The sequence below is a fragment of the Diadema setosum genome, chromosome 22, assembly GCF_964275005.1.
Source record: "Diadema setosum chromosome 22, eeDiaSeto1, whole genome shotgun sequence".
In the NCBI taxonomy this organism is placed as follows: domain Eukaryota; kingdom Metazoa; phylum Echinodermata; class Echinoidea; order Diadematoida; family Diadematidae; genus Diadema; species Diadema setosum.
In genome coordinates this window covers 20,649,029-20,664,269 of record NC_092706.1, presented here as the reverse complement: position 1 = coordinate 20,664,269, position 15,241 = coordinate 20,649,029, and the positions used below count along the sequence as shown (strand labels likewise).

Here is a 15,241-nt window from a genome sequence, read left to right as displayed (position 1 = left end):
AACATTTCATGAAGTGTCTTCAAAATATATTGTGACACAAATTCTGCATGGTATATTCATTTTGGATAGAAAAGGCAAAAAACGATTGGTCAAAGGAGTGTTAATAGTTGTAATTCTTCTATAAACTTGATACATTTTTTGGTTAAAACAAAAGTTTTAATTTTCCTCTTCAAGTTTAATTTTACTGGTGACTAAATCAAAATGACTAGATTTAAACATTTATTCTTTTTAAATCCTAGTCTACTTTTAATCCATTCTTTGTTTTGCAACACCAGGATGTAAATTCACATTTTGTCATTCCCTTACCATTGTCTGCTACTTCAAAGGTACGGTCCTAATAGATTTTTAAAAGGCATTCCTTGTTTGTGAAATTACATTGTATGTCAGAAATTTGAAACTCCCTTTCTCAAAATCAACCTCTAAAAGGAATTTTATTTTCCCATGAGAGAGAAACATGTCAACATGTATGCGAAAAGTTTTAAACCATGCAAATGAATCATGACTGGTAGCATATGAAACACATTTCACCAAATGAAATGCATCAACAACATACATTGTTGAAAATACACTGTTGAAAATACATCACTACTTTGGTATTCAGTGATACATTTAAAACAAAATGTACAATGTGCAGATTTTATGCCATAAGAAACATTGGCTCGAATTATTGTCATGCAAAACAAAATGCAGTATGATCAGCACATCGATGGAAGACAGTAAAAGGCAGTGCATAAAGTTGTGGCTTGAGGTCTTAAATTGTTCTCTAACGTACTGCAAAACCAGAAAAAGTCATGGCATGAAACCTTTCATGAATTGGAGCAAACGGCCTTTTTCACAACATGAAGCAAATTGTCATTTGCCAACAATGGAAAAATTATGAGTATATTACATGTACTAGGAGCACAAGGACTTGTTCAGAACACAATGCATACTACTATACATGCATAGTTTTAAAAAAAATAAAATAAAACACAAAAACAAAAACAAAAACAAAAAATGAATGTGCAAACTTCTCACTGAAGCACTCATCCTGACCTGAGCATGTGCTACTGTGTACAGGTGTATGCATGCTAGTGCATAAATTGGATCAATTCCATTTCTTGGAAGGGGTAAACTGTTTATTCCTCCAGAACATTTTGTACTGGCATTCAATGCATTTTACTCTCAAGAATCTTGGCTCCTTGCAAAATTTGTGAAGTTTCATGCACACAAAAATTTCTGTTTTGTTTTTTCAACTCATGATCATAATAATAACTTTTAAAAATGGCATTGGGGCGTGAGCTCAATTACAAAGTTCGGAGGCTGAGTGAGAAATTTTGGTACAAGCAAGTTAGCGCTAGATACACAATGTAAGTCTAATGGCCAATTCAAACATGACTTTGTACTGGAATTCACATCATGTTGAATACACACTGAAATAGACTAACTGGATTTGTTGCATTCAGTACATTCTGATCCAGATCTCTTAACTTTGAAAAAATTAAAAAAAAAATAAACATTAAGCTACTATTTCATGCATATGAAGCACTCTCAGTAGCACATCAAAATTCAACTGTAATTTACCTTCAATTATTACCATGTTTAGTGAAGTTCAGTGTAACAAGGACTTTGTTTTGTATTCAGCTGATCCACTTTATATGGAACTTAAATTTGTTTATTTATAATTATCCACACAATAAACGGATTATACTACAGAATACAGTAGTGATTTTCTGTACAGAAATTTCTTCAAATAATGGTCCTTCAAAATCTTTAAAAGAAATTGATACAAAATATTCTTTGAAGTTCATTTCTATATGTAAAAGAATCATCCATATAAATCTCAGCTCTCTTGTACACATGATAAAAACACAATACTGATGATATACAGTATACATCTCAACTGAAAAAAAAAAAAAAAAAAAAAAAAAACTGATAAAATTTGTCCACTGGTGACGATTTTCCCAGATATATATTCCCATCTTGTATCACAGAAATTCATGTTAAAAATTCCTTTGTGGCTACTACTACTCAAATCTGACTGGGCAATAATTACAATGTAATATACTAATAAACACACAGAGGGTATACTATGATCAGGCTTGTAACATCAAAGGTCCTATTTATGCTTTGCTCGGAAAGGATTATCTAAATCCAACATGACAAAGCTTATGTACAGTGGTACACAACCTTATCTTTCCTCGTTCACAGCCTCATCAATTACCATGCGTGTGAATCAAAGGATAATCATAAAGTTTCACTAAGTGTCAAACACTTATCATTCATCCAAATGCATACCATGCATTGTGCAGTGAATTCATTTACAACCATATAACCCTGTACACCCAACTCCTCCATTCCTAGTGTCAGTAACACATTTCTACTGATCAATATAAATTTAATATTGAAAAACAATGATGTAAAACACAATGCCAAATCAATACTTTAGGGCTGTTGTATTCATACAGAAGAATAATTGTATACCATTTTGGGCAGCCTATAATTTCAGGGATGAACATTTGAAGAGCTGGATGTAGTATGTCACAGCATTTCTCAAAAACCTTGTCATAAATCATTAAAGTTATAATCATGTAGTGAAATGAGATGCATTAAAAGTAATCATATTATATGCATTATAGTACGCTATTTCACCTATGCTACTTTGCTCATTAAAAGACAGCAATGACACCAAACACTTGCAATATCTGTACCTTCATTTCCAGGGGGGAATTAGGAAGTTGTGTAATCATGTGATAGCAGTTTGACAACAATTTCATGTAATCTCTGAAAATTGTAAACACTTTTCGATTATGCACATTCATGCTATGAAATATCTGCATTATCAATAAACAAATGTACAGTAATGCAATATGAAGACAAACTACTCAACAAACTGAACCATTTGGTTATAACAATGGCACAAGTCCTTAAATAGTACATCTGTATGGTTTGAAGTGAGCCTCATTATACAGAACAAATATTCAAAGAAGGGACTGGGCATTTGCAAAAATTTACAGAGCATATAATGTGACAGAGTACACATGCTAAATAATAGGTAACAAGCAAACACAAAAGCTACATACTATCAGTGAATCATAAATATTGTGATACAGGTGATGTAAGTAGTTAAACATGACGCAGTAAAGAAAAACAGCACAGTTAGTATGGTTAGTAATATTGGTGTTGGTTACTGGCAATGACATATATAACGATGCAAGGTTTAGATTTAAACGAAGCAAGAAGAAAATAGGGGCTCTAAAAATAAAATGTTCGAGCAACAAAGAAAAAGGTCACATTTATAGCAGATCAAAATTGTCCTAGTCCCCCTCAAAAATCAGATAAGCTTATAAAATTCATCATGAACTCAAACTATCCATCCTTTCCCATTAAAAAAGAATAATAATAATAATTGAAAATTTGCCTTTTATAATTGTTTTCCACAATACTTGCACAACCTGAACTATATAACCTGAACTGTATAAAAAAGTTTTCATGGATCAACAGAATAACTGCATCACAGTTAACTTGAGGATCAAGCAGCTTTGCACAGATGTTCATACAAATGTGATTTTGATATCCTGTGCCAATCTGCTGATTGAGGATGGATAACGGTAAGAAAGCATAAGAATTGGTCTTCCATATACATGTCATCCATTTAATGTATTTATTTCTTCATATGCCACTGTCTGACCCCACTGTGTGCCACATTATTTTGAGACAGCAACACAGTCATGCTTTGAGAAAATATTCTTGTTTCAAATGTATGTAACTTTTATAGAAGTTTGTTACTTGCAAATCCAGTAGGGAACACCACTTGTTAGTTAATCACCACATAAAAATGCAAGCTACATGTGTACGTATGACCAGAATGGAATTGCGAGAAATGCTTTCATTGCACTGTTATATTTGGTGACTTATCGATCAGTTTGGGCAGGTTTGTGCATTTGAGCAGAATATTCAAACTTGACATGCCGTCCACTGAGTCGGGTGTGCAAACGTGGCACATAAAGAGTTAAAGGAACTGATTAAAAAACAGAAAAATTAATAATGTCATATGGGCTATGACTTTCAATGCCTACCAGACTGCCTCAAATTAGGGAGGAATCATACTGATACCAAAAAATAATTGTTTATGACACCCATATGATAACACAATTGTTATATGCACACCACAACTGCACACACACCACACATAAAGTACACAATCAAATATATTCTTTTAACAACTGTCATACAAATTTTGTGTCAGACCCACGGCCCAAAGTCGAACTAAACAGTGTCACATAAAGTGTATCCTTTCATGTCATCACTTTTTATCACCTTTATAAACACGAGCAGTGAAACTACGTGAACTAAATTTTAATTTCAATCAGGACTAATATCTATATCTATATATAAATTTTCTTTACAAGTAAAACTCTCTCTTTAGATATTTATTTTCTGCAAAACTATTTCTACACTGGCAAGTGACATAACATGAAATACTATAAATTAAGGCATAACATTGAGAACATTATCTTGCTTAGCAAATAAGATGGACAGTGTTGGCCTGATCTAAATGATGTCTCTGTAATTCTCAATTGAATATGAATGTACTTCAGACTGGTGCAAATGAATTAGATGGAGACTATAGAAGAACTAATACTACCAACAACAAAAAAAAAATACAAAAGAACAGTCATCATGATAGGTGAAACTAATGTAAGGTTTACGTGTATACAGGTATAAATGTTCTTAGCATGTGTAGGAAAAACTCTGAGATTAATCATATATAAAATAACAATTTCACTCTAAAGGAAATAAAAGCGTTTCCATATCCGACAGACCTTTACTATCTTGTATTGCTCTCTTTTTAAGCTGACATTTCTGTATTCATCTCCAACATTATTCTTCTAATTAAAAAAAAAAGATCTATGGTGCACTCCCATTATAACAAACATGATTATAACAAAATTTTGTTAAGCAGAAGTAAAAATGTAGGTCCCAAACTCACGATCTATATATCATCCCATACTGATATAAATTTTGCTGTTTCTCAGGACTTTGTTATAATGAGAGTCACATGTATATATCTCAAACAGTGAGCTGAATCAATCTCTTTGATGCCATTATCATATCAAAAGCAATGTTGAACAGGTCCGAAATAATAGGCCATGTGATGTTATTGAGACTCTTTCAGAGATTATATGAAGGGTTTGTTTGCAAGAACCGATAAGTCCATTTTTGAAGATTTTGAAGTACGATCTCTGTCACAAAGTACAAAATAATACCTTTTAAATGATATATTGGTCACTACATATAGAGGTATATTTTTTAAGTTATGGTCGAAAGAAGCAAAAAAATCTTATTATTTTCTTTATTTTTCTTGACCTTTAATCGCAAATATCTCCACTTGGCAAATATGGACTTATCGGTTTTTGCAAACAAACTCTTCATATTTTAACCCGTTGAGGATGGTTTGATTTTGCTATAACACATACTTCCCATCTAGACGCTTGCCCCAGCATACTTGGGACTCGTCCTCAACGGGTTATGGGAAAGGTAAATCTCATTCAGAGCACTTAACTAGACTATTAACGAAGTAAATGTTTTAAAGTTGATTGTGGATTTAAGTGCTTGTAATCGTTTAGCGGTAAAATCGCATGGTAAAACAGATTTGAAATTGATGTAAGATTAGTTGCCCTGTGTATGCCACAAAGGTAGAAGGATGATTTTGCATTTGGGATATAAAGCTTATTGCCATTGCCTCCAAGCTGTCTCAGTTTGTCATCTCAGGATGATTGGCACCCAGCATGAAATCCCATAAGCAAGGAGTCAAGAGAGGAGTGAAAGTAGAGGGCGCTATGCAGCATCTTTGCAAACATAACTTGGACTGATGTCTCCCACAGTGAGTGATGGAAAGTATTTCTTGAAAGACTATCAGTACTTCACTGCAATGGTGTCCACTTTTCTTTTCTTTTCTTTTTTTCTGTTCCTTTACCAAATCTGTGAAAAACAATTCACAGGTTGTGGCTGAATTAAGAACAAATCTTATGTTTGATAAACTTATGGAACATTTCTCTGTTTCATTCTCCATTCGCTTGCTACTTACTGATCTCAGTTCGATGCAGTGGACCCTTTGTGTTAATCAAAGAATACAGCTCTGTACTTCTTTACTATAGAATCATGCATTCTACCAAGATTTTTGACAGGTTCATTTCCATGGAAAATATAAGCACGTAGGTACATTTATACATGCTGAAAATGTAATTATGAATCACTATTTACTAGTATATGAATTACCAAGTTTTGTAGGTCTAAATATGTGTACCACAAAATAGAAAGTCTCCACTTGGTCACCAGTCACATAAATCAATATAGAAAGCAATCATTAAGCATGTCAGTAGATGGAGAACTATGATGTATACACCAATATCAAGACTACTGAGTAATTGATGAATGAAAGTAGGAAAGAAGGAATGTAGTTTACAGAACAAATCCAAATAATCATCCATAATCTCTATGGAACCTCAATTTCCTATGTGATTGTTGATTGTCTATTAAAGATAATAAAAAGTTTTGGTACCTCAAAAGTTTCCCTGAATTTCCTTGTCTTGGTTTGTGTTTCACGTTAAAGTACGTTGTCTGTGAGAATTACTCGCCCCAAAGTGCTCTCATGTCTTAGTAATCATGCAATAATGGTTTCGTACCAGAGCCGTCGCCGTACAGCGTCGATAAATATTGTACGAAACCACTGACTGCGACCAGCAGCATGCAGCCCATTGTACGCACAGCTAACTGCGACCAGCAGCCCCATACGCATAGCGTAATGGGGCTTCGCATTGTAGCATTCAGGATCATGACAGATTTAGTATCACGGGTAAATGTCAACTTAAAATCCCAAAATTTCTTCGATTTGAAGACTTACCAATTAAGTTGAAGTATTGAAAACAGGCTTCGAACAACGTTTGGTTCTGCCAATAGTCCCTTTCTTTTCGAATTGATGACTGAATGTGACTCGGTCGAGAGGACCTTGGGAGAGCTACATACACTGACTACTACGGCCAGCGCATGCGCACACAAACATCTTATCCATTGATATGGATTTGAAATTTGTGCGCATGTGATGTGTACGTTCGCATGCACTGGCTGTAGTAGTCAGTGTATGTAGCTCTCCCAAGGTCCTCTCGGCCGAGTCACATTCAGTCATCAATTCGAACAGAAAGGGACTATAGGCAGAACCAAACGTTGCCCGAAGCCTGTTTTCAATACTTCACCTTAATTGGTAAGTCTTCAAATTGAAGAATTTTTGGGATTTTAAGCTGACTTTTATCCTGCGATACTAAATCTGTCATGATCCTGAATGCTACAATGCCAAGCCCGATTACGCTATGCGTATGGGACTGCTGGTCGCTATGCGTATGGGGCTGCTGGTCGCAGTTAATTGCATGATAACTAAGACATGAGAGCACTTTGGGGCGAGTAAGTCTCACAGTGTTAGTTATATGAAAGGTACTTTAACCTGAAACACAAACTAAGACAAGGAAATTCAAGGAAATTTTTGAGGTACCAAAACTTTTTATTATCTTTACAGAAACCAATGATGAGAATTCAAACTACATTAACATTTTAGCATTCCCATCATCTCCTCAACGTTGTGCACCTGATCAATCAGTTTGTTTGGGGTTTTTTTAAGCTTATTTTTCTTTTTCTTTTTGTACCTAGTATTCTAGTAATATGATATAGTGTCAGACTCACATGCAAGGAGATAAGTACAAGATAGTTGGTCAAATATTGGTTTGATGTATCAAACGTAAGTCACACAATGGCAAAAATACAATGGACCCAGTACTACAAATCATCTTGTGTTACTTTAAAATTGATTCTTGATATACAAATATCAAAATGTGAATGCTCTAAATCTGTTCAGAACAATTAAACTCTGTTTTAAATAGGCTTTAACTACATCACAAATAAAAGCATAGTGAATTTTATCATAACTGCATTTGCCATGACACTGTACCGAGAGGAAATTCCACATGAAAATTCATCTGATAGTGCATCAAATTCTTGTAAAGGATGAGACTGAACCATCAAGTCAAATTAATAAAAACCAAGCAGTTTATGACCCAACAGCAAATCATTCTGAACAGATTAAGAAACAAGCAGAAACATCTTACAATTTGGCACTATGTAGTAACTACAGTGAATTACCTTGTAGGCATGTTATAATCTCAAAGACAAACCCTCATAATGGCAACACTTCAAACCATGCAGACACATACCTATATTTATACAATTTTTAAAAGAATACTCCCCTAACAAAACATTTTAATATCTATATCATTCTATGTTCACAAGGCACACATCAGCACTTTACATAACCATGCATGCTTGAAATATTTCAGATTGTAATTTCACATCAAGATGACATCCATCAAGACAAAAATTGATGACACTGCTCTACATCAAACAGGAACTAAAACTTATTGGATGCTTGTACATGAATTGTTTGATTGCTGGCATGATTGACCAACTGATTGACTGATTGATAACAAGTGAGTGAATTATGTGTTTCCTGTATAGTTGGGTCTGTCATCCATCTGCAGTAAGTATTACATCATATAACACCTTTCATTCTCACGCACCTATTTTCACAATTTAAAAAAAAAAAAACTAATAAATTCCATGTATAATTTGTTTTCTATACAAGTCAGTGTTCATTCTACTTTGATAACTGCTGATGAGTTTAATGTGATTTATGAATATAAATGTTACTCTACCACCATATTGAAGACTGATTACACTATCCTATAATAATGCCATGGTAGGACTTACTGCAAACCTTCAAGAAACACAAGGTTGGATATAATACGACTAACCATGAAGGCATGTTCATCAAGAGGGGTTATGGAGAAAAAAAAAATCCATCATGCTCCAGATCACACTGAAATATTATTTCAGAAAGTATTAACCTCACACTGGTGAACTGAAAGCACTTGCTGGCAGTTAGTGAATTCTGAATCCGCCTTCACAAAATGTTTTGGCTTTGAGAATACATTAGTAGGTAGGAACTGACTCCAGTATAAAGTGCTAATCTAAACCTACTCTACAATGACTGCATGCTTCTCCATCACAAGTCTTCCTTTGCAACCAGCGGGCAAGGCTTACCTTCGAGGTCAGCATAGGCACCATCTGAAGAATAGGCGTCTTCTTCCTCATCAGCCAGCGGGATTGTGGTACTTGGACAGTAGGATGCATCAGGATCTACTGCTGCTGGAGTCGCCCAGTGCGTTGTGGAGTCAGCTACCATCTGGAGAAGAGACTCGCTGGAGGAGGTACGTTCCTTGGGTGGCAGCAGGTCAGCAGCGGCATGCTCCATCATCATGTCTCGGTACTCTTCATGCATGTCTTCAAAGGGCTGTGCGAGCATGGCACTGTCCACCGTGGATACAGAGTCTCTGGAGCCAGGAGGTTGCAGATGGAGCTGTGTTTCCTTGAACTTCGTCAACCCAGGAGCCGGAGGCGGTTTGGTCACCACAGCCTTTTTCATCTTTGGGACCTCAGTGAACTTCACACTCTGCTTTATAGGTGGTGGTAGACTTGATGAATATCCAGGCCTACCAAACTGTTCAGAATTTGGTCCAGCAGATGAGTAGCTTGAACCTTTATTGCCTGATCTACTCTGGTCCTTGCCTGGGATGACTATCTTTGTCTTTGCCTTTATGGGCCTCTCAGGACTACTATCAGAGCTGTAACCAAGATTGTCAGATGACTTTGGTGGTCGGTATAACTTGGGGTTTGTACCAGAAGGAAATGGACGTGGGGTCTTTTCTTCATCAGAGGTTGATTCATGGCCCCCTTCTCCCCCTAGTCCTTTGTGTTTTACCATTTTCTTTGGGTGGCTGGCTTGTCGGTATGGGAAGAAGTCCTGATTCTTCCTGGCTGTTCCAGGTTGTTCTGGAAGCTGCCCATCATTGTACTCGCCAGATTTTATTTCACTCACATCTGATCTGCTTCGTTTTACTTTATGGCGCTGCTTCACAGACCCAGCCTCGGCATGGACTCCAACCATGGTTTGCAAGTCAGCCACCTTCTGTTCCCTGAGTGGGATCTCAGCAGCCCTGTGATCATATGGCTGGTAGAACTGTGGGTAGAGAATCTCATCCGCATCTTGGTCTGCCTCAGTGTGGATGTTTTGCAGCTGATTCAAGGCAAACTCAAAATCGGCACTGTCTCTGCCACGAACTCTTTTTCCAGCTATGTGGGTCATGAGGAAGTGAGTTTTATCTTCTAGTGTATCAAGGACATCTTCTTCCTCTCTGTCATGGGCTAAGTCAGGTTCACTGCCAAACTTCCGCCTCCTTAATTCTCCTTTGACCCGTTGAAGGAGCTCCTTTTTCCTGTAGTGCTTCTCAACTTCATGTTTCTTCTGATAAAAGAGCTGTGCACCCACTGAGAGTTTGGTTATATCCACGTCAGGGTCCATTAGCTCTTCAATGGATTTCTTGTGCGGCCTATATTCTGAGCTACTTTCGCCAGTGTTAACATTCAGTCTTGGCAGACTTCGTGACCTTCTGCCCATCATACTTGGTTTATCATCATCTGCACCTTGCTTCAGTCTTTCATAGAATGCCTCTCTTTCACTTGGTGTGAACAAAGGTGCTGCTTGAGCAACATTTTTCTGTACCTTAGGAGGTGCGATGCTCTCAGCCTCATGAGTTTTTGATGGTTGAATAAGAGTTTCTTCTACTTTATTCCCAGTTACCTGACGAACTTCAGAAGGGTTATTAGGCCATTTGATACTCCCATGGTACACTGTGGATTGTGTTACAGTGATTAATTGTTTACTCTCACCTGGAGTACCTCCTGTCTTTCCAAGGTTTTGCTGTTTTGTCTTGGAAGCAGTCACACTTTGAATTTCTTCTTCCCTAGAGAGTGGCTTGAGGCTTTCATAGTATGCTCTCCTATCACGAGCATTGATAGGCTTTTCGTCCGAGTCATCATCATCTTGTTCCAGTGTTGATTCCACTGGCTGGTACGTCTCCATGGTAAATGCTGCTTCATGAGACAGTTCTCTCTCACCTGACTTTACCTTTGCAGATGGTGAGGCATGACTTCCAGGACTTGCAGGTGCAGCCATGTACTGTTCATTGTAGTACACCCTTGATTGACTCTTTTCTCTGTTAGACCCAACTTTCCTCAGCTTGATGTCCTCACCAAACACCCTAGTATCCAAGTAGTCAGCCTGCTGGAATTCACTGGGGTCATTCAGCATCTCATCTTGTGCATCAATGGCATATCTATTTGCATGAACATCTTGTGCACCCCAGTCCTTTTTGGCTGGCTTTTGTGTAGAATTCTTAGAGGTTGCAGGTGCCTGATTATCTCCTTTCTCTGACACCAGTCTCTTCAGCGCAATGTTCTCCCCAAAGACTCTGCTGTCCCGATAGTTCTGCTGTTTGGGTTCACTACGGTCTTCAATCTGGTCTCCACTCTCACTACCCAACCTATTTCTGGGAACATCTTGGTCACTACCCTCTTGGAGTACTGCCTTCCGGTTGATTTTCTTTATAAGATCTTTGACAGGTACGATAGGAGCAGTGTCTACCTCCCCTTGCTGCTGCTCCACACTGTCAGTACGATACTCTGCATCAGAAAACCTCTGCTTCTCATACATATATCTCGTCGCAATATGTCGCTCTTCATTGGTTTTCCCATCATACTCTGGACTGGAATGGTACCCAGAGGAAACACTGGCTCCTCGCACATCCTGCTTATACTCCCACTTCTGTTGAGCACTTTTCACAGTCTGCTTGGAGACAGTTTGACACTGAGACTGGACACTATGGAATCCATTTTGTTGATTGGAAGAGGTTTTGTCAGATTCATTTCCAGTAGAGCTGTCTTGAGAGACTGAATGACGGAAAGGCCGCCTCTCTTGCTGCCTCTTTGGCTGGTATACCCCTTTATCTGCCTGGCGAGCATGGTAGTCAAGCTGGGATCTGACAGGAGAGTAGCTCCCATGTGTATGACTCTTCTTTGCAGCACTCTGTTTAGCATGTTTGTATGAAGCTCTGGCTAAATCAACAGGTTGAGCCATAACAGGAGAAACTTTTCCCTCTTCAATTGCCACACGCTCTCGCTGGATAGGACCAGGGCTTGCTTCTGGAGATGGAGTAGTTGGCACTACCTGAGATACCAGGCAAAATATGGTCTGCTTACCAGAATCTCTCTGGTATTGTGTATTTACAGCATTATAGGTTTCATCGCTAGGAATTGGCGAACGCACAGTCCTGTTCGTTTGATGACCCTTTTTGCCACTATCTTGGGTAGAAACACCATTCCTTTTTTGTGTACTTGGAAGAATCTCTGGCCAAGCAGTGCTGTCACTCTGACCTGGTGCACCACTAAGATATGGATCAGTAGGGTAAAAATCTGCAGAGTTGTAGCTGCCTGCAGATTTCTGGTATGTAGACTCGCCATATGACTGTTGCTGATGTGTTTGGGCAACTCCAAATGCTGAATTATCAGAACGTTCCAAACTGGGGGAGTAGGCAGCAGAAGCTTTGTAAGCTGTGCCAGTGCTAGACTTCAGCTTCATGTATGCATCTTCAAGACCTCTGGGGATTCCACCAAGACTTGTAGGACGTTTGAACTTCTTCACATGCTGGTCGTATGCTTTTACACCACGGACTGTGCGGAGGGAGTTAGACTGGACAGGCTGTGCTTGGTTGACCTCCTGCTTGGACCCCGCATCCCACCAGTCAGCATTTATACCATCTTCACTTGGCTTGCTTTGGTAGAAACTGAAGTCTTCAGCATGCTGTTGATCAGTTGGTTTCTGTGAATATTTTGTGGAGGCAAACAATTCTGATTCTCTCACTTGATGATAAGGTGGCTCTCTTAGATCAATTTCCCCATCACTCCTGTAAATGGGGCGAGGACCTTGAGGGATTGGACCATTTTGTGGCAGAATCAGAGGCCTTGAAGTGCTGGCTGACTGTGATTGGTTCTGTGGAAGGTTCTGTGGATGACCAACATCCCAGGATTGGCTAAACTGGTTTGGTTGTGCATCATTACGCCATGGGTCATCGTATTGGTGTGCTGTAGAAAACTGATATTGACTAGAGCTTCTTTCTGATGGATACTGTGAATACCTATCTGCATACTGGCTGGACATATAGCTCTGTTTGCTCTGAGAACTGTCATACTGCTTGGTCATGAAAGAGTTTGTGTCCTCCCTACTGTTGCCATTTGTATATGTCTTTGAGTTACCACCATACTGCTGGCCATTTCTCTCCCTTTCTTTCTCTCTTTGTGAATAATATTGATCAGTATGGGTGACTTGTTTACTGTCATACTGCTGGTGCTTACGCTCAGGTGATCTATGCTCTGAGCGGGAAGGTCGAGAGAATTCCTTTGATGGAGGCCATGAACGATCATGTGTGTATGCTGCAGTTTGGGAGCCTGGACTCATGAGGGGACTCACTTTCCAATTCTTTGGGCTACTAGACTCTGACGATGGACTGTAAACATCATAATCGCTGGGTGAAGTGATATCTGTGTCTGAACCATCAGGAATATGTATACGATTCAGCGACTGCTGCCGACGGGGCGGCTTGGGAGGACCCTGAGGAGAACCTGTGGAAGGCTGACGGTAATATCCTGGAAGGGAACCACCCCTTCCTTGACCTCTCTCTGGAGAGTGGCTCCTGGGAAGTGATCCCCTCCTCCTTTGGCTTCTGTCATCAGCCCTGTCCCGTTGGTAATTAATCAGAAGCAGCTCTTCATCATCCTCTCTGCTGTAGCTTCTCTGCACTTCTGGACGAGAGTGATGCATTGCAGAGGAACCATTCTTGTAAGACCCAGAAGAAGATTGGTTGTATGACCTGGAGGATGGGTGGTTGTATGATCCAGAGGAAGAATGGTTGTAAGATCCAGAGGAAGAATGGTTGTAAGATCTGGTAGAATGTTGGTTGTAAGATCCAGAAGGAGGTTGGCCATAAGATCCAGAAGGAGGTTGGCTGTAAGATCCAGAAGGAGGTTGGCCATAAGATCCAGAAGGAGGTTGGCTGTAAGATCCAGAAGTGGGTTGGCTGTAAGATCCAGAGGAAGAATTTCTGTATGATCTGGATGAAGAATGATTATTAGAGGCAGTCGATGAATGGTTGTACGACCCTGTGGAATGGCGGTGTTTCCTGTTATCCCTTGGCCTCTCTGATCTGCTGCTGGAGTAGTTTTGGCCATGAGGCTGATTTGGTTTCACACCTCGTGGCCGTTCTGTGTAACTTCCACTGCTGGTTGGTTTGGTGATATAGTCGAAGTGAGTGGCTCTGATTGGTTGTGCTTTCCCATTGCTTTCATTTTCTCTTCCTTTCTTGTCTTTTCCTTGTGAGAGCAGACCAGAAAGGCCCTGCAGAAAACAAATAACAAGTTTAAGTCAGATATTAACACCAGAAAGTACTTTGTACACAGGCAGATGAAATGGTGGCATGCTACAAAGGGTTTACATCATGTTACACATTGAAACAAAAATTCACGACATGTTTATAATGATGTTATGGTTCGTTGTACAAAAGGGAACAGTAAATCTAGTGGGCTATATGCCTAAAATGATATTTCAAAGTGATGTTATGTCTCATTTTCTTTTTGAAAGAGAATTACCTCTTCTGTTAAAACAACGATAAATAAGCTGTGTTGACAACCTCTATCACGTAGCATTGAAGACACCTCTAAAGACGGACAAGTAAAAAGAAGTACAGATGTGCACTTGTCATAATATATCATTTCTTTCCACTTGATATGAGGCAGTGCAGGTTTATAATGAGACAGAACAGGTGCCTCCCCTTCATTCTGCTCACACATTGTGTAGTGACGTTTCCCTGTCCCGTCTATGCTTTTGATGCACACATACCAAACACCAAACTTGAGGTCTGGTAATGCAAAGGGAAATGAAAACCAACATTAACAGATTTTGTCCTGATAGTTTTGGGGCATAAATATCATCTGTGACAGGTGAGGGCATATTTAAAGGGAAGGTAAACCCAAAAAGCAATGTGGATTGAGTGAAAGCAGCAACATTAGTAGAACACATCAGTGAAAGTTTTAGGAAAATCGGGCAATCGATGCAAAAGTTATGAATTTTTAAAGTTTTGGTGTTGAAACCGCTGGATGAGGAGACTACTAGAGGATATGACGTATGAGTGGACAACAATACAAAGAAAATATAAAGGAAATTCAACAAAAATTCACTTTTCTAGAATTATGAAAGAGCAATGGA

General features: G+C 38.8%; 1 protein-coding gene across 1 annotated transcript in view; it reads right to left on the bottom strand.

Moving 5' to 3' along the window:
• The window catches only part of LOC140245204 (uncharacterized), a 315,944-nt gene that overhangs the window by 240,431 nt on the left and 60,272 nt on the right, over nt 1-15,241 (bottom strand). The window contains exon 4 of the mRNA XM_072324793.1: nt 9,130-14,374. Coding sequence (XP_072180894.1) covers nt 9,130-14,374 — 5,245 coding nt within the window. The remainder of the gene's footprint in view (nt 1-9,129; nt 14,375-15,241) is intronic.